Genomic DNA, 27,129 nt, shown 5'->3' with positions numbered 1-27,129 from the left:
GGGGGGGGGGGGGGGTGTCCATGGTTGGTATTGGAGTCTACTGTCTATGATGTACAACCCTGCTTTCACTGCTGCGTGAGTATGCAGTCTGTGGCATGGGAGTCGGGGGGGGGGGGGGCGGGAGGTTGTCTGTCACCAGGGCGTCTGCAGGGCACAAGGGTGGGTGGGTACATGGGATGAGACGAGAGCCATGGAGCCGGGCCAGATAGGCTTGGTGGATGAAACCCAGAAAGAGAAAGCAACTTGGTGTCCACCCGGGTGGGGGTGGGTAGAAGTGGAGAGGGGACGTCAACTTATGGATCAGCTATACAGGAGCCTAAAGTGCAGAGGGTTGGCGACAATGAGCTGTCTGCATTATCCATCCTGACTAAGCAGGTGTCTATTAGCTCTGCTTCTCCCTGGAGGAGAAAGCAATAATGCCATGTGTATTCCTAAGACTCATGCTTGTGAAACTGATTGGTCATTAAGAGATTACCCTTTGCAAGATACGCTCCCCAGTTTCTGTTGAGGAACCTGCGAGGGTTGATACAGTGAGTTTTTGTTTGTGAAGGTGAGCTGACATAGCATTGTATGGGTACCAATATGAAATGACAACATTTTTTTGTTATTTAATGGTTAGTGTGATAGGTGGAATGTCACGTAGTTGAGTTTCAAATCTTTGTTACTGTTGACCGTTTAATAAACAAAATATTCTCAAAGGCAAAGAATGGCATTAAGCCTCAGGTTTGAGGCCGTTTGGTGGCACGGGATCAAAAGGCAAGGGGGTTGCTTCTCTGCTGCGTCCTTAACCAGTCCTGCCAGTCAGGATCCATTAGAACCCTGCCCCAAAGGAAGACATAACAACTGAATTGACCTCAACCAGTCAGGATGAGTCAACATATTACCCTCCTGAACCCCCAGTGGGAGCGAGCTTAAGGAAGGGAAACCCAGACTGAAGGCCAGAGGCATGTTTAGGTGGGCCAGAGAATATGCGAGGGGCAGTCCTGTTATGGAAATGGGAGGGCACCTGAGCTGTGAGCATGCGATCGCTGCTGGCGATGCTGTGTGACTGGCTGCTTCCATGTCTGGAAGGCCAATGGCTCAGGAATCTGACCATCTCCCCTCGGTCTCTCTCTCTCTCTCATTCCTCGCAGGATTCTAAGTGATATCGGGATGGGGGCTGCAGGGCAAGATCAGGGGCTGGAGGCCACAACAGTCATGCAGGGAGTATGACGGCATCAAAGAAAGCACAGGGTCTACCGGACTCATCTGTCCTTCCTGGATATGTCTGACACCGTTTGCCGACAAGACTCCGCCTGACTAAGGAGAGGGGACGCGCCTGTGCCATGTCCTTGCGACTTGGACCAGACCCGGCAGCATGAGAGGGCTATGGGGTTTTGGCAGATAGCTGGTCTGCCACAGGTGCAGGGGGCAATAGACTGCACCCAAGTTGCTTTCTGCACCCCATGGCACCTTCATCAACCTGAAGGGGTTCCACTCCTTCAATGTCCAGCTGGTGTGCGATCATCAGATGCGGCTCATGCATGTGTGTGCCTGTTTCCAGAGAGTGTGTATGACAGCTTCATCCTTGGCCAGGCGCGGATTCCTGCAGTCCCCATGCTACAGGGCTGGCTCCTTAGGGACAAGAGATATTCCCTCAGGTCATGGTTAATGACATCAATGCAGGGGCCACACACCACTGCAGATGTACAGTGAGGCACACAGTGCGACCTGATCGGTCATCGAACGGAGCGTTGGCCTGTTAAAGATGCAGATCTGTAAGAGGCTGGTTTAGCACAGTGGGCTCAACAGCTGGCTTGCAATGCAGAACAATGCCAGCAGCGCGGGTTCAATTCCCGTACCAGCCTCCTCGAACAGGCGCTGGAATGTGGCAACTAGGGGCGTTTCACAGTAACTTCATTGAAGCCTATTTGTGACAATAAGCTATTATTATTATCTGCTGCTTTAACAGGCCCAGTAGGGCCCTTCAATAGAGTCCCTAGAGGATCTCCCGCATTGTTGGGGTCTGCTGTGCCCCCCCATAACTTGGCTCTGCAGAGGGGTGAGGAGCTTCTGAGGATGACTTCGAGGAATGCCGCGTGTCCTCATATGAGGACGACATACCTGAGGACACTGAGGAAGAGGACACTGACAACTCTTGAGTATGGAGGGTTGGCGGGGACGTGGGTGCAGATAGGAAGAAGGGCTAGAGATGTCCTCATTGCCTCCTGCTTCATGGGTGAAGACTAGCTCAATGGACTAAAGCGTGACCCCTTCTCAGGATGTCGTGACCTCTCAGTAACCGAGATATTGATCATCAGGATGCTGGGGCTGGGGAGTGCTCAATTGCCTGCTGCCTGGTCAATGCAGGGTGTGATGCCAACTTGTAGTGAGGAATGATAAGTGATGCTCCTCAGAGATATTGCTCATGTCTGACTCCTGTCTGTCTGCTGCCAGCACGCTGGCACCCCTGCTCATGTCTGAGGGAGGTTCTACCCGACATTCCTTTGTCCCTTTGTTCGAGAGGAGAAATTAAGGGCGAGGGAGTAGGGTTCACAGAATCATGCCTGAGTCCTATCATTGCGAGTGAAACATTTGCATTGAGAAGGCCTAACCAGCTGACAGGCATGGAGGCCCAGTGAGAACATTTGTGTTCAGTTGGGGAGAATAGCTATGCCGCTGGGAGGTGGGTTAAAGATCCTGAGGAATTAGAATGGTGAGCAACAATAATGATTCATTTACTGAGACCACTAAAATTTGCAACTGACAATGTTCCTGTTAGATAGTGGGATACAGTGTTGAGAAACACCCCACTATACGTGCCCAAAATCGTACTCTGTTTTGAGCGTTAAATCACGCCCTATATGTTCAAATCTCTGCAGTGGGCTTGAATGGCAAGAGTGCTACTTACGGAACCGGAGCTGACACCTAAATCCTGTCTTTATATTTGTAATAGTAACTGCCTACATAAGCTTGACACACTATAATTATAATCTCCTCAGGCAGTGGTACTATAGTTCTTCAGTTTCACAATTCTCAGCTTTTCAGCTGACACTGCAGACAAACTCCTGTGCAGCATCTGAATCTACTACTCCTGCTTACCCAATTGTCGTACGTTTAGCCAAAAACATTGAATCTTTAAATAGGGGCTGAATTATGTCTTCTCATGCTGGTCCATTGTTCCTTGACCTTTAACCTGCCCTCTCCCCTTTGTCAGAAGATTAGATGGCATTCATCCTGTGCATGCATGAAGCTAATTATATAATTCTTAGTACAGAGCTTTATTTGTTGTGAAGAACTGGCATAATTTAATATCTACTGCAGACACATTATTTATGTGTTCATCTCCTATTCATCACATTCATTTGATAGTTAAAATCTACAACAAGTCCCAATATTTTGATTTTCTGTTGCTTCTTAGAAAATTAGGAGACTCCTTTTGGGTGAACCAAAAGCTAAAGGAATCTTAATCTTGGTTTTCTGTTCATTATCCAAGGGCATGTTATCAAATCTTACCTCAACATCAGAGCCAATTAAGACATTTATGAGATGGAAGAAAGCTTGTACACAAGATAAAGTACCTTGAGTAATAATGTCAGAAAAGAGCCAAGGATTAACAACCACATTGCTCCTGCAGTGATTTTTGTTTCAAACAATGCTTTCCTTGATAAATAAAAACTACCCCTGTAATGTTCAGGCCACCCAACAGAGTAAAACAAAATCCTAAATGCTTGGGCCAGTGGTTGCATTCTTGTATTTGAATAAGGGAAATCTGGTGGTGTAGTGGTATTGTCACTGGTAATTGGGCAGCACGGTAGCACAAGTAGCTAGCGCTGTGGCTTCACAGCACCAGGGCCCCAGGTTCGATTCCCCGCTGGATCACTGTGAGTGCGGAGTCTGCACGTTCTCCCCATGTCTGCGTGGGTTTCCTCCGGGTGCTCCGGTTTCCTCCCACAGTCCAAAGATGTGCAGGTTAGGTGGCTTGGCCAGGATAAATTGCCCTTAGTGTCCAAAAAGGTTAGAAGGGGCTACTGGGTTACGGGGATAGGGTGGAGGTGAGGGCTTAAACGGGTCGGTGCAGATTATATAGGCCAAATGGCCTCCTTCTGCACTGTATGTTCTATGTTCTTAATCCAGAGACCGAGGGTCATGCTCTGGAGGACCTGGATTCTAATCCCATTATGGCAATGGTGAAATATGAATTCAATAAAGCCTAATGTCAATTGTCGCAAAAACCCACCTGGTTCACTTTAGGGAAGGAAATCTGCCATCCTTACCTGGTCTGACCTACATATAAGTTCAGACCTGCAACAATGTTGTCTGAAAATAGTGCCTAGTAAGCCACTCAGTTCAAGGGCAATTAGGGACGAATGAATAAAAGAAAAGAATCCTACTGCAGGAAGTGAAAATATAATCCAAGTTGACACTTCTGTGTGGTTCGGAGGATGACCTGCTTGTTAGAGGTGCCACCTTTTGATTGAGACATTATATTGAGGACCTGTCTGCCTGTTCATTCACATCAATTCCTGTGCATGGAACTGTGCTTTGCATAAAATGACTGCTGAACTCAGTCATATATCATATATCAGCTGCAAAGCACAATTTATCTTATGGTGTTGACATGTAATAAAAGTGATTCATACATATGAACATAAATTTGGGTGTATATATATATGTAAATGAGTATCTCACTGAGTTGAAAATGTGATTGCATATATTTTCGATGCAGATTCCTGTGTTAAAATGCTCACATATACCTGTAATGATACCCTACACTGCCTGGAATCTATGCTGAAACAGGGGGCGGGATTCTCCCCTACCCGGCGGGGCGGGGGGTTCCGGTGTGATGGAGTGGCAGGAACCACTCCGGCGTCGGGCCGCCCGTTCCGCACCTTTAGGGGCCAAGCCGTCACCTTGAGGGGCTAGGCCCGCGCCGGAGTGGTTTGCGCTCCACCGGCTGGCGGGAAAGGCCTTTGGCACCACGCCAGCCGGGGCCAAAAGGTCTACGCCGGGCGATGAGGGTCGGCGCATGCGCGGAAGCGTCAGCGGCTGCTGACGTCATCCATGCGCAGGGGAGGGGGTCTCTTCCGCCTCTGCCATAGTGAAGACCATGGCGAAGGCGTAAGAAAAAGAGTGCCCCCACGGCACAGGTCCGCCCGTGGATCGGTGGGCCTGATCGCGGGCCAGGCCACCGTGGGGGTACCCCCCGGGGCCAGATCGCCCCGCGCCCCCCCCCCCAGGACCCCAGAGCCTGCCCGCACCGCCTTGTCCCGCCGTTCAAAAGGTGGTTTAATCCATGCTGGCGGTACAGGCATTCCAGCAGCGGGACTTCGGCCCATCGCGGGCCGTAAAATCGGCGGGGGTGGGCCCGCCGACCGGCGCGGTGCAATTCCCGCCCCCGCCGACTGGCGCGGCATGATTCCCGCCCCCACCAAATGTCTGGTGGCGGAGACTTCGGGACACGGCGGGGGCGGGATTCACGCCAGCCCCTGACGATTCTCCGACCCCACCCAGGATTTTAAATGTTAATTTTGTGACTTGTTACTTATGACTCCCTATTTCACCACCAGATGGTGCTATCTTTTCCTCACAAATCACTCAAAATATTTTGTGGAAAAGTTCAAGTGCCATTTTTCTCATTTAATGACCAAAATGAAGTTTTAAGCTAAATTTTCAAATGACTAATATTGAAATAACAATTTAATATGCTTTTTCTGTCTTTCAAACTCTGTGTTAAAAAATTATTTGAAAGGCTACTCCTTTCCAATAAGTGATTTGTAAATAATTAAGATTTGATTGTTTTACCCAAAGCTCTGATGTAGTCAACCGAATGCAGGCAGTACACTCTGAACATGTGTGGTGTACTCAATTTCCTTGAGTGGTGCTGCATCCAATCAGGTGAATTGCTGCAATACCTTTCTTCAGTTTTTCGCAGTTTGTGCTCAGTTATGATGGGGGTTGGGGGTGTGGGAAGCCCGGACAACCAGCAACATCCGTCCATTCCCCTCCCACTCCTCTGGCCAGCCCATCCCTCACAACCATCGTACAGAGCATCAGGACAGGTTGTAACAGTGGTAACAGGTGTTTAATGTGTACAGATATGTGCACTAGCCCCGATAGCCCCTATAACTAAACTGTGCCCTACACCCGTGCCAACGTAACTGGTGTCTAACTTTCTGGCCTTACAGGCCCTAACGCTAAGCCTAACTGGTTCCCCAGATTGTACAGCAGGAGTGGAGGCGGCCTGCTGTGATTCCCGCCCTGTGACCTGGGTCCCCGTTGGTGGACATCTTATATGGCGACTGGCCCTGGATGGGCCCGGCTGCTGCTCGGGTGTCCCAGGTGGTGTGGTGCTGCCCTGTTCCGCCCACTGCCTACCTGATGCACCAGGGACAGGAGGAGGGGAGTCTGAGGTGCTGCGGTGTTCCGGCACCTCCTCTGCAGGAGTCACCAGCACGGGCCCCCTCACCTCATCCTCCCTCGGGGTGCCCGATGGCCCCGAGCTACTCCATGGGATGGGGTGTGAGTGGACCTAACCTCTGAGGCTCCCCGCCACCTGGCGCTGCCAGTTCTGGAGGTCCGCTCTGATCTCGACTAGGGTCTGCACGCTCGTGGCAATGGAGCACAGGAGTGGACCATTCCGGTCTGGGACTGCACCACATCACGCTGAGACTGTGCCACCACCTTCTGGTTTTGTGTCACATCAGCCATGACTGCGCCATCTCCGTCTGGGACTGGGCCATCTCCCACTGTGTCTGCGCCACGTCGGCCAGTGCCTGGGCAATGCCGCCGACATTCCTAGCCATGGACTGCTGTGACTGGGCCATGCTCAAGAGTGGCGCTGCGATGTCCCTGTGGCTCTGGCACATGGTTGCCTGTGTGATGGCAACCCTGTCCTGGGCCTCTGCCAGTGCCTGCACAAAATGCCCAGGCCTTGGACATGCTGATCCATAGCCAAAACCCGTGGGGTGTTGGCCTGGGTGGCATGCACTGTCGGCACCACGTCCTACGGTGCACGCGGTTGGACTCGTCCATCTGCGCCTGCAGGCGCTGGATGCTCGCCGACAACTCCTCATGTAGTCCCTGGCTCTGTGACTGCATCTCCACGATCAAAGGGACGGTCTGTCTACCCCCTTGGGTGTTCCTACCTCTACCTGCTGTACCGGGTCAGCTGTGTGGTGTGCAGCAGAGAGTGTCCCAGGAGCTTCTTCACTAAGGTGAAGAAACACTCACCCACCTGAGGTGAGTGTCTCGGGGATGGTGGAGGGTGTTGGAGACAGCTGTGACGGAAAGTCAGTGTCATCCTTGGGCTCGAGCTCTGGGGTCTCGTGCTGGTGTCCAAGCTGTCTCATCGCTGCTCGGCTCACGGGGAGGGGGCTCTGGCTCTGGCACTGGCTGGACGTGCCACAAGACAAGACGCATGATTAGACCGCGGGCCGGGGGATGATGGGGATGAGTGTGTGGGTGGGGGTGGTGAGGGTGAGTGCGGTGTAGGTTGAGGGTGGTGTGGAGGTGATGGTGAGTGCGGTGTAGGGTGAGGGGGGTTGGGGGTGTTGTGAGGATGGGGGTGGAGTAGAGTGAGGATGGTGTGGGGGTGAGGGTGATGGGGGGGTGAGGGTGGTTTGGGGTGAGGGTGGTGTGGGGGTAAGGGTGATGTAGGGTGAGGGTGGTGTGGGGTTGAGGGTGGTGTGAGGGTGGTGTGGGGGCGAGGGTGGTGTGGGGGTGAGGGTGGTGTGGGGGCGAGGGTGGTGTGGGGGTGAGGGTGGTGTGGGTGGTTTGGGGGTGAGGGTGGTGTGGGGGTGAGGGTGGTGTGGGGTTGAGGGTGGTGTGGGGGTGAGGGTGGTGTGGGGGTGAGGGTGAGGGTGGTGTGGGGGTGAGGGTGGTGTGGGGGTGAGGGTGGTGTGGGGGCGAGGGTGGTGAGGGTGGTGTGGGGGTGTGGGTGGTTTGGGGGTGAGGGTGGTGTAGGGTGAGGGTGGTGTGGGGGTGAGGGTGGTGTGGGGGTGAGGGTGGTGTGGGGGTGAGGGTGGTGTGGGGTTGAGGGTGGTGTGGGGGTGAAGGTGGTGTGGGTGTGGGTGTGAGGGTGGTGTGGGGGTGAGGGTGGTGTGGGGGTGAGGGTGGTGTGGGGGTGAGGGTGGTGTGGGGGTGAGGGTGGTGTAGGGTGAGGGTGGTGTGGGTGTGAGGGTGGTTTCGGGGTGAGGGTGGTGTAGGGTGAGGGTGGTGTAGGGTGAGGGTAATGTGGGGGTGAGGGTGGCGTGTGGGTGAGGGTGGTGTGGGGTTGCAGGTGATATTGGTGGAGGTTGACACACATCTGACAGGGCACCCGGCCATGGCGACCAGTATGGGTACTGGCATGTGGTGCAGGGTGGGGGCTCAGCCGCCCTCGTGGGGTGGTGGGTGGAGTTACAGGTGTGTGGGATGGGGTTATAGCCGGAGGCACAGTGCTGTCTACTCACACTGTCCGTCCTGAGGAGGTTGTGCAGTTTTGTAGGCACTGCTGGCCGGTCCGGTTGGCTTTGCCCACAGCGCTAACCGCTTCTGCGCCCAGCGGCTGGCAGCCTCCTTCTCGTGCTGGTGTACAGCATCATCCTCCTCTCCTCCATCACATCCAGGAGGGTCTCTAGCTCGGCACCCGTGAACCTTGGGGCTGTTCTCCTGGCTGCCATGTTTGTTGGCCGGGATGGTGTGTGTGGGGAGTGAAGTGTGAATGTGCGGCTGCAGATTTTCAGTCTCCTAAGTGTCAATCGCGAAAGTGGTGAATCTGGAACCATTTCTCACTCGAATTAATTGTGTTCCACGAGGCACCGGTGCTAGCCTCTTAACAGTCGCTGAATCAATTCAGGTGCGGCGCCAGTTTTGCTGTTGTGAAAGTCCACGAATTCTGCGTCGCGTCAACACTTAGTCTCAGAAATGGAGAATCTCGCCCCATGTTTTGCCGCATCATCATCTGAATGATTAAAAACTCACTAATAAGTTGAATGTAACAGCAAACAAAGCCCCTTAGAGAGAAACGGATCAGACCTGACGGTAGGAAGGGGTACAGGAAACAGGCTGAATGCTCTGCAGTCAGCCAGCCTTAGGGAAGAGAGTTGACTAGCTGGTTGAATAGCAGGTGAGGTGAGTAATGGCAGAGAAGGGGAAGATACAAGAATTGAACAGATAGGTTATTTTAAAATTTGTTCTTTGGACATGGATGGTGCTCGTATGATCAAATTTCGTGCCCATCCTCAATTGCGATAGGAAGACTGTGATGCATCTTCTACTTGAAGTGCCAGTCTTTGTGATGATGCTCCACAATGGTGTTAGGTTAAAAAACACAGCTTCCTAATGCAGTGACAAAGAACAAATGGGAGGAATGTCCAATCAAAATATTTTGGGGGTGATCCCATTCCAGTAACATTGCTGCTTTTGACCTTCTTGGTGCTAACGGCCACACAGGAGAGATTTACCATGGCAATTTCCAGCAGTGTATCCTACCCTATCAATGGTGCATCTTGCAACCACGAAGCAGATGGGATGAACATTGAGCTGGATTCTCCGTTTCATAGACTAAGTGCTGACGCCAGGACTGAATGGGAGGTGTCCACGGAATCGCCGCCAGTCCCGTGCAATTCAGGATCCGTTAATGGGCTAGCATCGGCGACACGTGGAACGAGAGCAATCCCAATGAAAATCGGTGTCCGATTCGCCGGGATCGAGATTGGCACTTGAGAGGCTGACAAGCTGCAGCCGCGTGTGAGCACTCCGCTCCCCACACACACTCATTCCCGCCAACAAGTTGGCAGCCCAAAGAGCAGCACCACCGTTCGCAGATACGGAACTCGAGACCCTGCTGCTCGCCGTGGAGAAGAAGCGGGGCATCTTATTCCTCGGAGTGAGATGGAGGCTGCCACCCGCCGCCATACACCGGGCCTGGGCGCAGGTGGCAGAGGCCAAGGGCATCGTGTGTCCCACCACCAGGACCCGACAGCAGTGCTAAAAAAGGTTGCACAACCTCCTCAGGGCAGCCAGGGTGAGTAGCTAGCACTGTGTCCCTGGCACCATCCCCATCCCACACCCATAACCCCCCCACCACCACCCGGAGAGTGCCAGAACCCCACCTGCCGCAGTCTGCTCGCCTGTTCACAAAGGCCACCAGCTGCCCATCCCCTGTGCTGCTCGCATCCGACTGCCTAACATTGTGCATTTTCTGTGAGAGACACTCACCTCGGTTGGACATTTTAGTGAAGAGGCTCCTGGGGCACTAACTGGTGCGCACCGCACACATGTTCCGTTACAACACGTGGAGGAAGGAACTCCAGAGGGGGTGGATGGCCGGAAGTCACCGGACCCCAGGGAATGCTGCCATCCCGACAGATCTCGGGTTTCTGGATAAGGCAGTCCCATTGATGTGGGAGACGCGGGCACAGAGCCGGGGACTACATGAGGGGTCAACCATCGGTGCCTGCAGGTGCAGTTGGAGGAGCCCGTTGACCCTGCAGGGGATGTGCTGTAACGCTGCAGCGCCTCGGACCCACCCCCACCCCGTCACCCCCCCCCCCCCCGTCCCCCGTCCCCATCCCGTGTCCCCCCCCCGTCCCCCGTCCCTGGTGCATATGATAGCCAGCGGGCAGAATAGGGAGGCACCATGCGTGCTACCCAGGCCAATGCCGCATAGGTGGTGTCCGCAGTGGAGGCCTTGGGGGCGGAAATATCGCCCATGGGTCAAGATGTCCAAGACCTGGTGCACCCTGTGTGGGTGGTGGCTGAGACATAGGAGTGGGCTGCTCAGTTGCAGGCAGCTATTTACCAGGGCCACCTGGACATTGCAGTGGCAATCCAGAGCTTGGCCCAGTCACAACTGGTCATGGTTGCGAGCGTCAACTGCATCGTCTGGGCACTGGCTGATCCGAGCCAGTTACAGAGAGATGTGGTACAGTCCCAGAGGGTGGTGGCCCAGTTCCTGCGCTCCATGGCCGCGAGCGTTGAAACCCTACTTGAGGCGAGAGCGGGCCTCCAAGACTGGGAGCAGCAGGTGGCAGTAGAGCCCTCAGCGCTCACTTCAACCGCACCCCAATCCCAAGGAGTAGCCCGGTGCCATCGGGCAGCCCAAGGGTGGAAGAGGTGATAGGGCCAGTGCCGGTGACCCCCGCAGGATAGATGCTGTGACACCGCAGCGCCTCGGACTCCCCCCCCCCCCGCCCCCTGTCCCTGGTGCATCCGATAGCCAGCGGGCAGAACAGGGTGGCATCATATCACCTGGGACGCCCGAGAGACTGCCATGCCCGGTCACTCCAGAGGTCCCAGGTCACAGGATGTGCGTCGCATGGTAGCACAGTGGTAAGCACTGTAGCTTCACAGCGCCAGGGACCTGGGTTCAATCCCCAGCTTGAGTCTCTGTCTGTGCGGAGTCTGCACGTTCTCCCTGTGTCTGCGAGGGTTTCATCCGGGTGCTCCAGTTTCCTCCCACAAGGCCTGAAAGATGCGCTTGTTCGGTTAATTGGACATTCTGAATTCTCCCTCCGTGTACCCGCACAGGCACCCAAATGCGGCGATTAGGGGATTTTCACAGAAACCTCATTGCAGTGTTAATGTAAGCCTACTTGTGACACTAATAAAAAGATTATTAGTTTAGGATGGGAATCACAGCAGGCTACCTCCACCCCTGATGTACCAGCTGGGGATCCACCTAGACGTAGTGTTCGGGCCCATAAGGCCAGAAAGTTAGACATGAGTTAAGTTGGCGCAGGTGCAGCACACAGGATAGTGTTAGGGGCTAGGGCACAAGAATGTAGATACATGTTCACCTGTTCACAATAAACACCTGCTCACAAACACTTCAACCAGCCTTGGTGCTCTGTCAGAAGAGTGTGAGGGATGGTCTGGGCTGGCTGCAGAAGAGGCGCAGTGGGCGGTGGGGGGGGGGAATGGGCAGCCGTTAAAGGGCGGCACGGGTCAGGGCCCCCAGGTCATCCACCGCTCACCGCCCCGGCACACGGCCCCACCCTCATCCCCCTCCACTCCAACACCACCCCCCCCAATGCACCCCTTCCCCACCTCCGCCATCCCAAGGACTCGGTGGGACCATATGATGGAATGGCTAGCTCGCATGCAGGGATCACCCAGGTGGACGGTGGATTGTGCTACTGTGGGTAGGAGTCAGATGTTGTCAAACGATGAAGAACACCGTAGCTCATCGCAGAGCAGGTCGTCGTCATGCTCCATCCCCTCCATCCCATTGACCAAACCTGCTGTTTCTGCCAACCCAGGGCCCGCACCTCATAGTGAGGCAAGTAGGAATCATAAAGGAGGTAGCACATACCAGGGACAGGGGGGTGAGGGTGTGGGACAGGATAGTCGTGCTGCTCTAGTCCCCTAGTCGGTAATACTGGAGGCGATTAGAGCGTCCCGTGCACACTGGTCCTGGAGCACATGTTCTGTGGCCTCCTGTGCCTTCTCGGACACCATCCTGACCCTCTGTGCATCCTCTTTGTCAGACGAGACCTGATGTTTATCCCCCTCCTCCAGCATGTTGCCCCTCTGTTGCGCGAAGTTGTGGAGGGTGCAGCAGGCCACGACAAAGTGGGAGACACTCCTAGCACTATACTGGAGTGCCCTGCCAGAGCGCTCCTGGCACCTGAACCGCATATTCAGGACGCCAATGCACTGGGCAATCATGGGCCTGGTAGTGGAGTGGGTCTTTGCAGTGGGTCTCCGTGCCAGTATGTGGACTCTGGATAGACGTCACCAGCCACAACTGCAGTAGATAACCCCTGTCACCCAGGAGCAAACCCCTCACCAGGGGAATGCTTTGAAGGTGTCGGGAACTGACGAGTGTGCCAGGATGAAGGCACCATGCACACTGCCTGGGTATCGGGTGCTGACGTGCTTCTCGTGTCACACACCAGCTGCATGTTCATGGAGTGAAATCCCTTTTGGTTCATGAAGACCATCCCCTTCTGCTTGCAGGGGGACAGGCATGCCGTCAATCACCCCCTAGACCTAGGGCATCATGGCAAAGGTGGCGAACCCCACTGCCCGGGCTTCCTAGTGGGCTCGGTCTACATTGAAGTTGATCTAATTTGCCGATCGGGCGTACAGGGCCTTTATGATGACACCGATCAACCTGTGCATCAAGGTCTGCAAGATCCCAGACAGGTTCCCATTCGGCGAAGAGCTTCAGGGCTACTGTCATCTTGATGCCACCAAGAGTGGGTATACTCCCCCACACCCACGGTTCCAGGTGCGCCATGATCCGGCTGATATGCTGAATGGTCCTCCTGCTTAGCCGGAGTCTTCGACAGCATGCCCAGTGTGGCAGGCCCTCCAGTGACAAGCGCTGCTGGTACACACGAGGCCTGATGTGGCACCTCCTTCCCACCTCCTCCTCAGCCTGTTGGACAGCCGGCTCTCCATCCTCATCGACTGACACCTGTTCCTCTGGGATGGGCTCTGCTGCTTCAGTGTCCTTCCTGAGCAGCTCCTGCTTATACAGCCTCAGTGCACCCTCCAGGGCTGCGACTGCTAGGATGATAGCAACCATTCCTGGTTTGATTCCAAAATCCATTGTCTGCAGGGGATGAAAGACAGACCTCCGTGCCCAGCCAGATCAAATGGGCTGCATGGTGGCCTCAGCCTGCACTGCAGCCCCTGCTCTCGCATGTCTCCCTCCACCCCAATCTCCCCCCCCACCCCCAACCTATCCCCTGGCAATTTGCCCACCACACAGCTGGTCCTGTCGGTGGCCGGCAGTGCTGGGGCCTCTGGCCCTAGGACCCACCCCTGCTGGCAGGAGTACCATGGGCGTTGCCCTTGGGTGGACTGCGTGATGCCCCGCCGGCGGGTGGTTCTTGATTGTCGGTGGAGATGGGTGGAGGAAGGAGTTTGGTAGGATGGAGGGAGGGGTTGAGGTGGGAGGGCATTGGGTGTGTGCCCCCATACGGCCGGTGTTGCTCTTCGCAACCACAGGCCACAGTAGGCAGTCAGTGGGGATCGCAGCATGGTGGCTTCCTTGCAGGCCGCAGCAATGGCAGTCCGTGCCTGTATACTCCAGTCCCGGGGGTCTCCCCGATGCCATGGCCCATCCCGTGGTCCTTCTCCACTTCTCCCCCTGGCACTGGCAGGCAACCTAGCCCCTCCCCCAACCAGCCATGCCAGCGGAAAAGACCGGCAGCCCATGGTCGCGCCTCTCCGCCCTCCTACGGCAGCCACTGTGCCTTTTTCCCGATTTTTAAAACCACAAGTGAACCTCCCTTTAGTAATTCCTCCTGGCGGAGGCAGAGCATCACGGGAGCCCCGCAGAATACTGGGACTGGGCCCATTAATGATGTGCCAACGGCTTTTACTGAACATGTGACAGAGAAAGCATTCACACTGCTGTCAAGGCACCGGAACATGGCATTCCGTCGGGTGCCCGGCGCCAACCTCAATTTTCGACTGACGCCGAATTCTGTGCCCAATTGTTTCTCCCGATTCCAGCATAGGCTGACGGAGAATCCTGCCCATTGAGTCTAGTGGCAGCAAACTGCTTTGCCCTGGAAATATTTTATGTTGTTGCAGTTATATTCAGCTTGGAGTGTAATAAGTGTCCATTATAGTTCTGGCAAGTCTTGTAGGTGGTGAAGGTTCTTTCAGAGATCAAGTGGTAAACTATACTTCACAGCGTAACCAGTCCCTGTCCTATTCTCAAGTGGAAGATGAAGATAATAATGGGTGTGAGTAACGTTAATGAGACTGATAAGATGGTAGGATGACAAAGAGGCGGTGGACATGTAACAAGCAAGTGGGTGGAAAAGTGTGAGATGATAGGAAGGGAAAGAAGCCTTGAGGGTTACAATTTCCTCATGATCCCAAGCAGAATTCAGGTGTTGGGGGCTTCTTTCGCCACCATGCCAACCTATACCTACCATCTGCAAGAGCTAGAAGCAAAAAGGAAATGTTAAGGAAATGTCTCAGAGCTGCTGGCACCAAATAGCCCATCCCAAGGAACACCCAACACATCATGCACTAGGAACAACATAATATATGAAAGAACTGACCGTGCCTTACAATATGAAGGCAGGGGAGCAAGGTGGCACAGTGGTTAACACTGCTGCCTCACGGCGCCAAGGACCCGGGTTCAAGCCGGGCCCCGGGTCACTGTCCGTGTGGCGTTTGCACATTCTCCCTGTGTCTGCGTGGGTCTCACCCCCACAACCCAAAAAGACGTGCAAGGTAGGTGAAATGGCCACACTAAATTCTCCCTTAATTGGAAAAAGAAATGAATTGGGCACTCTAAATGTATTTTAAAAAAACAATATGAAGGCTGTTTAAAGGCACTGCAGGTGCATATGGCAACCAGAGACAACTGCCTCTGACACCACTGTGGTGATATGCATGTACACATCAATGTATATAGTTGTCTATCAGTGCACATAGTTATCGGTACGACCTCCGACCAGCAGGTGGTGTTAGAGATCTATCCCGTAACTCGGAACACTCGCCAGTTGATAGTATGTCGTACAAGAAGACAGTCGCACTTAGAGTAGCTGCAGGAGAATTCACTGAATTCATTTAGTAGCCATTGTCTGTAATATAGTTCATTAGTTACCTTTACCACGTGCTTGTTGATAAATCATCTTTATAGGTAAACAACTATATGTTCTGTGTACATCATTACAATGGTTATATCACAGACCACAACAACCACGACATTAGTATAACATCGTCAACCTGTTAGGTTTTAGTCAGGAAATTATAGAACTATTCCACAGAAATATAACTCAGTTATTGACATATTAAAAATATCTTAAACCTTCTTTAATTGTTCAAGTTCGTTCCCGAAACAATTTCTTGATTTCTTTGGGGAAACAGAAGCTTGAAGCTGCCATGAAAAGAACAATAACAAGCTTTCTAATAAATTTCAGTGGAATATTTTTTGGCAGTGACAGCCACATTTCCTGCAGACAAAAGTTCAATTCCAGACAAAGTATCTTTAATTCTGAAATCTTGATTAGATTAAAAATGATTTTTAGTCTTTTAGTTTTTAGATTAGTTAAAAATGTCATGCTGGACTACATTGCTCAGGAAAGTAAAGGAACTCCGAGTTATATCTGATATGGTTCGGTGAGATCACTGAATGCAAATGTGGATGGAAAACTTGACTAAATATGTTCAACTGCATTTTTAAATTCCAGTACTATGCAGCATGGTGGCAACACAATGGACTGAATGGCCTCTTGCATAGAATCATTCTGTGAAATACATTTAGAAAAAAAGGAATGCTGTTACATTAGAAGTACTGCTGAAATACATTGAAGCTCAAGAGGGTAAAACAAAGGATAGAGTCAATTACAATAACTCAGTTTCCTCAACTCAGTTACAGCTTAAGCTCAACCATGGGAAGACTGAAACTGTAGTCTTTGGATTCTAGCACAAATTGCAGTCCTGTCGCACTAACACAATTCTCCTCGCCAGCCTATCTGTCAAATTGAACCGAGAAGGTTTTGCAGCTTTAGAACCTTGTTCGACCTTGAGCTGAGCTTAAACTTCACATTTGATCGACCAAAACTGTTTGCTTTGACCACTGTACCATTGCCCCTCCATCTTCTTTGTAATTTCCAGTCTTAACTATTCAAGCACTTTTTGCTTCTGGCTTCATACCAATGGATTCCCTTTATCCGGTCACATAATTTGTTCCACAAAACTTTTGTCTCAATCAAGTGGCCTCCCATTTGCAAATCCATATTACCTGTCACTGAGTAACCCATACCAAATTGTTCTCTCATGTTATACTTAATTGTAATTTTGAAAAGTTTAATGCTGCCAATGTGAGGCTGCCTGGTGTACTGGTTTATCTGTTTTCCTTATTTTGAATATTTGTTGCCCTCCAGCCCTGTGTTACCATTTCAAAGAATTTTGGAAGGGAATAATTTTTCTGTTGTTTTTATTTCATCAGCCTTCTTCAACATTCTGAATGTTGTCTTCTTTGGCAGTCCCTCAGAGTTAAGCTTTACTTGCTTCCACACTAAAAAGGAGTTCTCAGGTGACCGCGGAGTTCAATACACATCCTACAGCCCCTGTCATAGGTGATGCAGAAGGTCTTTGGAGGAACATGTGGATGGGATGCCTGGGTTGCTCCTTTCACTGTCAATGCTTGGCTTTAGCTTACTCGCAGCAATGAAATGCGAGGTGTTCAATTCCTTCCTAGATGCTTTTCTGACTCTTTGGACGGTCTTGGGCAGGGATTCTCAAGTGTTAGTGGGGATGTTGCACTTTTTCAAGGAGACTTTGAGGGTGTCCATGAAGTATTTCTCCTGCCCTCCTGGGGCTCGCTTGTCGTGTCAAAGCTCCGAGTAGAGTGCTTGTTTCGGGAGTCTTGTGGAAGACATGCAAATGATATTACTGCCCAGCGGAGCTGATTGAACACAGTCAATGTCCTGATGCTGGGGATATTGGCCTGAGCGAGAACACTGACATTGGTGTGCCTATCGTGGCAATGCATTTGCAGGATCTTACGAAGCCAATACTGGTGGTACTTCTCCAGGATATTGAGGTGTCTGATGTACATCGTTCAGGTCTCGGATCCATATAGGCAAATGGGTATCACTACTGTTCTGTAGACCATGAGCTTGGCGCTGGTTCTGAGATCCTGGTCTTCAAACACTTTCTTCCTCAGGTGATCAAAGGCAGCGCTGGTACACTGAAGGCGATATTAAACCTTGTCGTCAATGCCTGCTCTTGTTGACAGGAGACTCCCAAGGTAAGGAAAGTGGTTCACGTTGTGTGACAAGGCAGGTTGGTAGGGGACCTTTGTCTTACGGATGTTTACTGTAAGGCCCGTGTTCTTGTACGCCTCGGTAAAGATATTGACGATGCCTTGGAGCTCAGCCTCTTGGTGTACACAGATGCAAGCATTGTCTGCATACTGTAATTCAATGACAGTGGATGGAATGACCTTGGGTTTGGTTGACAGGTGGCAGTGGTTGAACAGGTTCCATTTGTGCTGCAGTTTAGCTCCATCCCAGCAGGGAGCTTGCTGATGGTGAGATGGAGCAAGAAAGATCGAGAAGAGGATTGGTGCGATGTCGCAGCCTTGCTTGACTCCTATCCGAAAGTGAATTTGACCTGTGGTGGATGCATTGGTCAGGATCGCGGCTTGCATGTCATTGTGGAGCAGGCAGTGGATGGTGACAAACCTTTGGGGGCAACAGAGGACGACGCTGCCATTTACATGGATCAGTGCTGTTCCCTGCATTTTTCTTGTAGTTGTTGCACCATGAAAATTATGTCCGTTTCGCCCCTTAGTGGGCAGAATCTGCTTTGCAACCCTGGAAGGAGCTGTTCAGCCACAGGGAGAAGGTGAACCGGAGGTCACCCTCTAACTTCCACATTATCTCCTGGTACTTCCCATAAGATCATAAGAAATAGGAGCAGGGATAGGCCATTTGGCCCATGAAACCTGCTCTGCCATTTGATAAGATTGTAGCTGATCTGTTTGTGGCTTTAACATCACTTTCCTCTCTGTCCCCCATAACCCTTGATTCCCTTGTCAATTAAAAATCTAACTCAGCCTCCTCTGATCTCTGTGGATGAGAATTCCAAACGCCTCTCTGGGAAAATAAATTGCTGCTCATTTCCATCTTGAATGGGCGACTACTTATTTTGAAACAGTGTCCCTTAGTTCTAGATTACCCTGCGAGAGGAAATGTCCCGTTGGCTTCTACCATGTCAAGCCTCTTGAAATCTTACATGTTTCAAAAGATTACTCCTCATTTCTCTAAACCCCAATGAATATAGACCCAACCTGCTCAACCTTTCCTCATAAGACAGTTTCTGCCTCTGGCATTCTTTCCTCAAGAGTATTAGTCATGTGCAGAATTATTAAACAACGTTAACCACAAGTTAACCAAAACTTAAATAAAAATGTATTGCTCCATTTAGTCAGTTGTTTCATATTCAATAGTTTGTCCTGAAGTTGTAAGATTGTCGTACATGATGGAATAAGAATTTAGAAATACCCACAAGTTAGTACAAATCATTTTGAGACCATCTGTCTTTGACAACTCCCAGTGGGTACATTTCCATAAGATCCTCATGATTGTCCACATGCAATTAAAGTTTCCTGAATAAACTCTTCCGCTGTAAAAAAAAAATCATTTTATTTATATTGTGACTTATTGCATTGAAAATGGGTTTGCATGCAACAGTTGTTACATAGATTTGAACTACTTAGGTGAATTGGAGATTGAACCAGCACATTTAGTATAATTCGATTGTAGTTGTGTCAGCAAAATATGCATTTTGTGTTTGTTACTGCTCACGATGGATGATTCCCAAAAATGTAGTCTTATTTCTTTTATGACACCTTGGAATACATTCCAGTGTTAAAAGGTGCTATATAAATGCAATTTATTATTATATGATGTTGGTAATGACAATTTACATGCATTTTAGGTGCTTGCCACTTGCAATTGATAAAAGCCACTGATGCTTTCATGCAGTAATTATATTTCAAAACCTGTTTTCACAGAACAACATTTTGGCAATAGGTCTCAAGTTGTGAATAATGTGAGACAGCAAAGACATTAAATCACAGATTAATAAGTTCACCAAGTTAAATCACATTTTTTCCAATAAATAATTGTTTTCTAATAAAAAAGCAGGTGCTACTATTTTCCCCCAAACCCCTTTAAACTGTGATAGTTGGAGCTGTACAGAATGATGGAACCTAACTTAAAATATAATAGAAACTTTAATTTCTGTGCAATATGTTTTCTCCTGGCTCGGTACCAATAACAACCATATAGTGCTGGGATCATTTCAGAAATAGTGAACTGCTATACTTGGAGGTAACAGGGTTGGTTCCTTGGATGAAATGGAAAAGAACAGCGGACCCTTGCACTGAACATTTCTGGCGATTCTCAATGTAGCTCCTAATCAGAGCTGAGTTGCGGACAGAGACACATGGAAGCCATGCACGTAGCAGGGCAAGGGAGCAAGTCAACCCATACTGCTTTTGTGTACTTCAGTTAAAGATTGTCATGAAGAAAACCTAACAGTGGGACATGTGCCCAGTTCAGGTCGGGAATGGTGTATAATGTAGAGGCTCTATGGAGAAGCAGAAAATTTGTCAGAGTGTGTGGAGTAATGGGTGGGGGTGGGGGGTGCGGTGGGGGGTTTAGTGAATAACGAGTTTCATCTTTTTTGTGCCAGAATAGGATAAACATACTACTTAGCAACATATACAGATGCCCTTTCATTGTAAACTAAATGATTTATAGCCAACTTTCTACCATTTTAAAGTTCTTTCTTTAAATTATTTGTGTTTCAACAGGTCTCATTTTTGTAGATGGGGAGTGATTGAAGTGAGCCATTGACTGTAGTAGGTTTACACTGATATTGCAGGCTTAGAGTTTGTTGCAAATATCAGCAGAAAGACTTACTGGTAGATAAATGACTAAGTAAGCCTTTCCCATGGGTGCAATGAAGTTTGCTATGTTTTATTTATCAATATATTGTGTGTTCCACAATTATGTATAATCTGGGTCAATAAATGCCTATTGGACAACAGATTAGCATTTTCTTGTCATTTTATATGTAATTGTCCAACAACTATGTTTTTTATATAAATTAAAGCAATACACTGATCAACCAGATCAATGCTGTACATATTTGTTATTGCAACTGACAATGCGGCTGCATATGTGTAGTTAACTGTTTTTTATCATCTAGAAGTAATGTTAAACTAATCATTTGTAATCTTAATGCTGCAGACATCTTTTCTCAGAGAAGATATCTATTCACAACCAAAGAGACTACGTTTTGTGTTCCCTTGTTTGTGCAATCTGTGTCTACTGTTTTCATGGCTTGCTTCACCACTGCCAACACAGTGAGCTGTATCCAAGTTGGTTAATTGGAACGATACAACCACGTGTTCAAGATACATCTTTGTATGTACCAGCCAAATGTTTCTCATACAAAGTATATTTTTACTGGTAGCTCTGCGATCTACACAGTCACTCTTTATCATTGTGTTAATGGCATGTTTCCTGTAAGTTTCTTTTGTTTGAGTAGAATGATGTTATTAACTAGACGAGTTAATACATATCTTTCAATAGAGGCACCTTTACCATTTTAATTATTAAAAATATCAGAAACAATTTTCTGACATAGGGCATTTTCTGGTACCTATTATTGAAAGTTCTTTCTGTATTGTCACCTGTAAATTTAGTGGAAGTATGATAAATGAGCCTGATTGCACGGTTCATTTGTTCTCCTTTGTAGAGCCAAGCCGAGGCGCACTACAAAGGCAGTAAACATGCCAAGAAGCTCAAAGCACTGGAGGCCACGAAAAATAAGCAGAAAACTGCTCCTTCCAAGGACAGCACAAAGGCCATCACCTCCTCCACCACAACCACTGCAATCACTCCCAACAGCTCTGAAAAAACAGGTTAAAAGAAACTTTTGTTCTTCTCATTTGTGTTCTTTTTTTATTTGTGTTGTATGTTTGCATGATACTGCTTTTTTCTGCTTTTATTGCCACATGTTTTATTAATGCTGTTCACTTGATCACAAATAATGGCTGACTAATTATTTAATAATGATGGAACAAATGACATGATAAATATGACATCATTTGCAACTGTAATTTGTTCCATTGGATCAACTGGTTTGGCTTTATTTAGTATACTATTTTTGTTCTATTGGTACAGCAAACTATACTTTAGGCTACATTCCAATATGGCTCTATCAAGATAGCTTTACTTTCAGCTTCTTTTCCCAGTCACAATTGCTGGAGATATCAGCTCATTAGAGAATCAGAGATGAAGCCTAATGCTTAACAAAAGATGTCAGGAATGTTCATCAGCCTCTATGGTATTAGTGTGGTTCTTTAAATAAATTCAGGGTAATTTTACAAAGTTTCTGTGGAAACATAAACTTGTAGAGTTCTATCCCCTTATATTTGAATAAAGACTTGCTGTTCCAACTTAATTAATTGAAAAATAATATTTTCTATGATTAAATAGCTCCAGTTTCAATCAGTTTAATTTGACACATCTAATTTGGACAATTAAAAAATTCCCCCAGGGCAGCACGATGGTGCAGTGGTTCGCATTGCTGCCTCACGGTGCTGAGGTCCCAGGTTCGATTCCGGCTCTGGGCCACTGTCCGTGTGGAGTTTGCACATTCTCCTCAAGTTTGTGTGGGTTTCGCCCCCACAACCCAAAGATGTGCAGGGTAGGTAGATTGGCCACACTAAATTGCTCCTTAATTGGATAAAATGAATTGGGTATTAAAAATATATATATTTTTTTTAATTCCCCCGAATGAAACATCGGACATGTTTAATTAAAGTATTGGGATAAAAAAGAAATTTAAAAATAACTTGATCAAGTTTATGTAACGATTTACATTTTTGGAACAGTTTTTCTATTTTCAATTCAATTTATCAGCAGTTGCATTCTTAAAAATCTGCAAATAGACAAAATCCTGTAGATGTCAACATATAAATCGACCTTTAAAGACTCAAAAATCCTTCCAAAAAACAAGGTGTAATAAGTCCACGGAGGCCCTTCACCAGAATCCCTTTTATTAACAAAACCAACAGCAGTATGACCAGGTGCATTCAGCTTGCTATCTGCACTGGGAGTGCAGAGGATCTGACACTCCCTGTTATATACAAAGAAGAGGTTCCTTGATTGGCCCACTAATCAGGGAACTCGTATACCAATTGGCCAATCTCAAAGGCCTAGTCTAAGTCATTACACAGGGGTCAACTTGTAGGCCCCGTATAAAAGGGAACCGCTGGCGTGGTGGTCACCATCTTTGTCATTTGCCTTGCTCCGGGTGAGCTTGATATAAACCTCTTCACAAAATAGCCATTATCATAGCAAGCAGCCACGAGTGAGATTTTTCTGGGTCCGGGATAGGACAGGGGAGTTGGTGGTGGCACTGAAGAAGGTGAAGAAAGTGTTTGAGGAGTTTTATAAGAATCTGAATCAGTCGGAACATCCAGAGGATGAATCAGACATGAGGGAGTTTCTGGGGTGATTGAAGTGTCTTGTGGTGAGAGAGGAGGAGAGGACAGGGTTGGAGGAGCCAGTGGGCATGGAGGACGGTTTCCCGGTGGAGTTTTATAAGACGTTTCTGGGTAGGTTGGCGCCACTGCTAGTAGAGATGTTAGAAGATGCAGTAGCAAAGGAGGTACTACTGGAGACAATGGGACAGGCATCCATTTCACTGCTGCTGAAAAAGGACAAAGATCCAGTAGAATGTGGGTCGTACAGGCCTATATCTTTATTGAATGTGAATGCCAAAACTTTGGCAAAGGTGTTGGTACTCAGGTTGGAGGAGTGCCTCCCGAAGGTGATTGGGGAAGAACAGACAGGGTTCATGAAGGGCAGGCAGGTGTTGTTTAATGTGCGTCGCATGTTAAATGTCGTGCTTTCTCCGGCTGAAGGGAGGGAGTTGGAGGTGCTGGTGGCATTGGATGCAGAGAAGGCAGTTGATCATGTCGAGTGCAGCTGTTGGAGAGGTTTGGGCCTACGTTTGTGGCGTGGGTGAAGCTGTTGTATAAGGACCCAATGGTTGAGTATGCGTACAAACTAAATGTTTGTACTTCCCTTTGCACAGGGGAAGGAGGCAGGAGTGCCCTATGTTCCCCCTTCTGTTCGCACTGGCCATAGGGCTGAGGTGCTCGGAAAAATGGAGGGGGATAAGGAGAGGTGATGGGTGGAGCACAGGGTGTCCCTGTATGCTGATGATCTGCTGTTGTATATTTCCAATCCGGGTGCTTCGGTGGCAGATATAATGGGATTGCTTTGGAGATTCGGGGTTTTTTTTCAGGCTACAAGTTAAATTTGGGAGAAAGTGAGTGTTTTGTACTGTCTTCTCCTAAGGGGGGAGTTGGGGTTGTTTTGGGTTGGTTTTATTTTGTAAATGTTATGTGTTTTATATGATTAATTGTTAAAATGGTAAAATTTTAATACATTTTTTTAAATAAGGAGAGATACTACAAATAATTAATAATTACTTGAGTTCCTATCACCATGATAGGAACATAGGAATTAGGAGCAGAAGTAGGCAATTCAGCCCTTTGAGCCTGCTCCGTGATTCAATCAGATCATGGCTGATCTCTTACTGGTCTCAAAGCAACCTCCATACCTGTTCCCAATATCCCTTTAACCCGTTTTTTATCAGAAATATACCTATCTGGGCAGCACGGAGGAGCAGTGGTTAGCATTGCTGCCTCACAGCGCCAAGGTCCCAGGTTCGATCCCGACTCTGGGTCACTGTCTGTGTGGAGTTTGCACATTCTCCCCGTGTTTGCGTGGGTTTCGCCCCCACAACCCAAAGATGTGCAGGCTAGGTGGATTGGCCAAGCTAAATTGCCCCTTAATTGGAAAAAATGAATTGAGTACTCTAAATTATTTTTTTTAAAAAGAAATATACCTATCTCCCTCTTGACGGCAGAGACATCTGGGTGTAGAGCTCCACAGATCTTTGAAAGTGTCAACACAAGTAGACAAGGTAGTCAAGAAAGTTTATGGAGTGCTAGCCTTCATTGGATGGGGCATCGAGTATAAAAATTGGCAAGTCATGCTACAGTTGTATAGAACCTTGGTAAGGCTGAAATTGGAATATTGCGCACAATTCTGGTCGCCACACTACCAGAAGGATGTGGAGGCTTTGGAGAGGGTACAGAGGAGGTTTACCAGGATGTTGCCTGGTCTGGAGGGTGTTAGTTATGCAGAGAGGCTGAATAGACTCGGACTGTTTTCATTAGAACAACGGAGTACCTAGATAAAGGTCTACAAGATTATGAGGGGCATGGATAGAGTGGATTTGCAGGCACTCTTTCCCAGGGTGGAGGGGTCTGTCACAAGGGGGCATAGGTTTAAGGTCCATGGGGCAAAGTTTAGAGAAGATGTGCGAGGCAGGCCTTTTACACAGAGGGTGGTGAGTGCCTGGAATGCATTGCCAGGGGAGGTTGTGGAAGCAGAAACATTAACGGCGTCCAAAAGGCATCTCAACAAATACATGGATATATGGGTATAGAGGGATATGGCACTAGGAAGTGCTGAGGGTTTTGGCCAAGGGTGGTATGATGACTGGTACAGGCTTGGAGGGCTGAAGGGCCTGATCCTGTGCTGGATTGTTCTTTGTTCTTTGAAACCATTTACTGATTCGGACTCCATTGCACTATGAGGCAAGAGTTCAACAAATTCACCACCCTCTGAGAAAAATTGTGTTTCCTCATACCTATATTTGTGACCTTGTGTTCTAGATTGACCCACAAGGGGGAATATTTGGTCTACATTTACTTTATCAAGTCCTTTTAGAATTTTATATACCTCAATCAGATCCCTTCTCATCCTAAACTCCAGTGAGTATAATCCCAAATTGCTGAATCACTACTCATACGTCAACCACTTCATCCCCGGAATCAATCTGATGAACCTCCTCTGAACTGTTTCCAATGCCACCACATCCTTCCTCGAATAAAGAAACCAAACTGGACACAATATTCCAGATGTGGTCTCAACAACACCCTATACAATTGCAACAACACTTCTCTACTTTTATAGTCCAATCCTTTTCAAATTAGCTAACATTCCATTTGCCTTTCTTATTACATTTTGTACCTGCATGCAGACGTTCCATGATTCATGAACAAAGACACGCAGATCACTCGCCCAGATGCAATTAGAATCTGCTTTCCATTCAAATAATAATTTGCCTGACTATTCTTTCGGCCGAAATGGAAAACATCACACTTACCCACATTAAACCCCATCTGTTAGATTTTGGCCCAATCTCCCAGCCTATCTATATCCATCTGTAAAATCTGTACCTCCTCTTCACTCCCTGCTTTCCCACCTATTTTAGTATCATCCGCAAATATTGCTATTTACATATTGTCCCTGCTTGCAGATCATTTATATAGATTGTAAGCAGTTGAGGTCCGAGGAATGAACCCTGAGGCATGCCACTAGTTACAGCTCACCAGCCAGAGAAGGACCCATTTAACCCGCCCCTCGGCTTTCTGTCAGTCAGCCAATCCTCAATCAAATCTAGTATTCTACTCCCAACCCCCTGCGATCTCACCTTCTAGATAAATCTTTTATGTGGCACCTTGTCAAACGCCTAGTGGAAGTCTAGATATACCACATCCACAGGTTCCCCGTTATCCACCTTGCTGGTTACGTCTTCAAAGAACTCAAGCAAGTTTGTCAAGCATGACTTACCCTTCATAAAACCATGCTGATAATGGTGGATTGAACTTTGTCTTTCCAAATGTTCAGTCATCTCCTCCTTAATGATTGATTCAGCAATTTCCCCATCACAGAGGTCAAGCTAACCGGTCTGTAGTTTCCTACTTTTTACCCTGCACCCTTTTTGAATGGGAAGTTACATTAGCTTCCAATTCACTGGGACTTTTCCAGAATCCAGGGAATTTTGAAATATCATAATCAATGCATCCACTATCTCTGCTGCCATCTCTCTTAATAGCCTAGGGTGCAGGCCATCAGGTCCCAGAGACTTATCTACCTTTAGTCCCATTAGTTTATTCAATACCTTTTCCCTAGTGATGGTTATTGCACGAACTTCCTCTGCATTAACTGCAGTTCTTGGAAAAAAATTATTATCCTCTATCGTGAAGATATCGCAAAATATTGATTCAGTGCCTCCACCATCTCTGTGTTCCCATTATTACCTCACTGGTATTGTCCTCTAAAGGGTCAACGTTTACTTTAGCTGTTCTCTTCCTCTTTATGTACTTATAGAAGCTTTTGGTAACGGTGTTTATGTTTTCTGCTAGTTTCCTTTCATAATTCATCTTGGCTTTTTTGATTCTATTTTGAGTAGCTTTTTGCTGATGCTAAAGTTCTCCCAATCCTCCAGCTTACCACTAGCTTTTGCAGTACGGTATGCCCTAGTTTTTATCTTTATGTCCTCCTTGGCTTCCTTGTTTAGCCATGGAACGTTTTTCTCCCTTTTTCAATTCTTCTTCCTCTCAGGAATATACTTTAATTGAGAGATGTTTAATATATCCCTGAACATCCGCCATTGTTCCTCAACTGTCCTACCCTCAATTATTTGTGCCCAGACTACTTGGGCCAACTCTTTCCTCAGGCCTCTGCCCAATGCTAAAACTCTAGTATGGTACTCTATCCTCTCTCGCTCAATTTG

At 48.5% G+C, this 27,129-nt stretch overlaps 1 protein-coding gene across 9 annotated transcripts in view; it reads left to right on the top strand.

Annotated features, from left to right (window-relative positions):
• The window catches only part of znf385b (zinc finger protein 385B), an 881,089-nt gene that overhangs the window by 833,178 nt on the left and 20,782 nt on the right, over positions 1-27,129 (top strand). For all 9 annotated transcript variants that reach the window (XM_072477374.1, XM_072477367.1, XM_072477383.1 and 6 more), the window contains one exon: positions 21,220-21,385. In XM_072477374.1, the coding sequence (XP_072333475.1) occupies positions 21,220-21,385 (166 nt within the window). The remainder of the gene's footprint in view (positions 1-21,219; positions 21,386-27,129) is intronic.

Source organism: Scyliorhinus torazame, chromosome 2 (assembly GCF_047496885.1).
Source record: "Scyliorhinus torazame isolate Kashiwa2021f chromosome 2, sScyTor2.1, whole genome shotgun sequence".
NCBI lineage: Eukaryota > Metazoa > Chordata > Chondrichthyes > Carcharhiniformes > Scyliorhinidae > Scyliorhinus > Scyliorhinus torazame.
The sequence above is the reverse complement of the archived record's forward strand: the minus strand, read 5'-3'. Positions and strand labels throughout refer to the sequence as shown.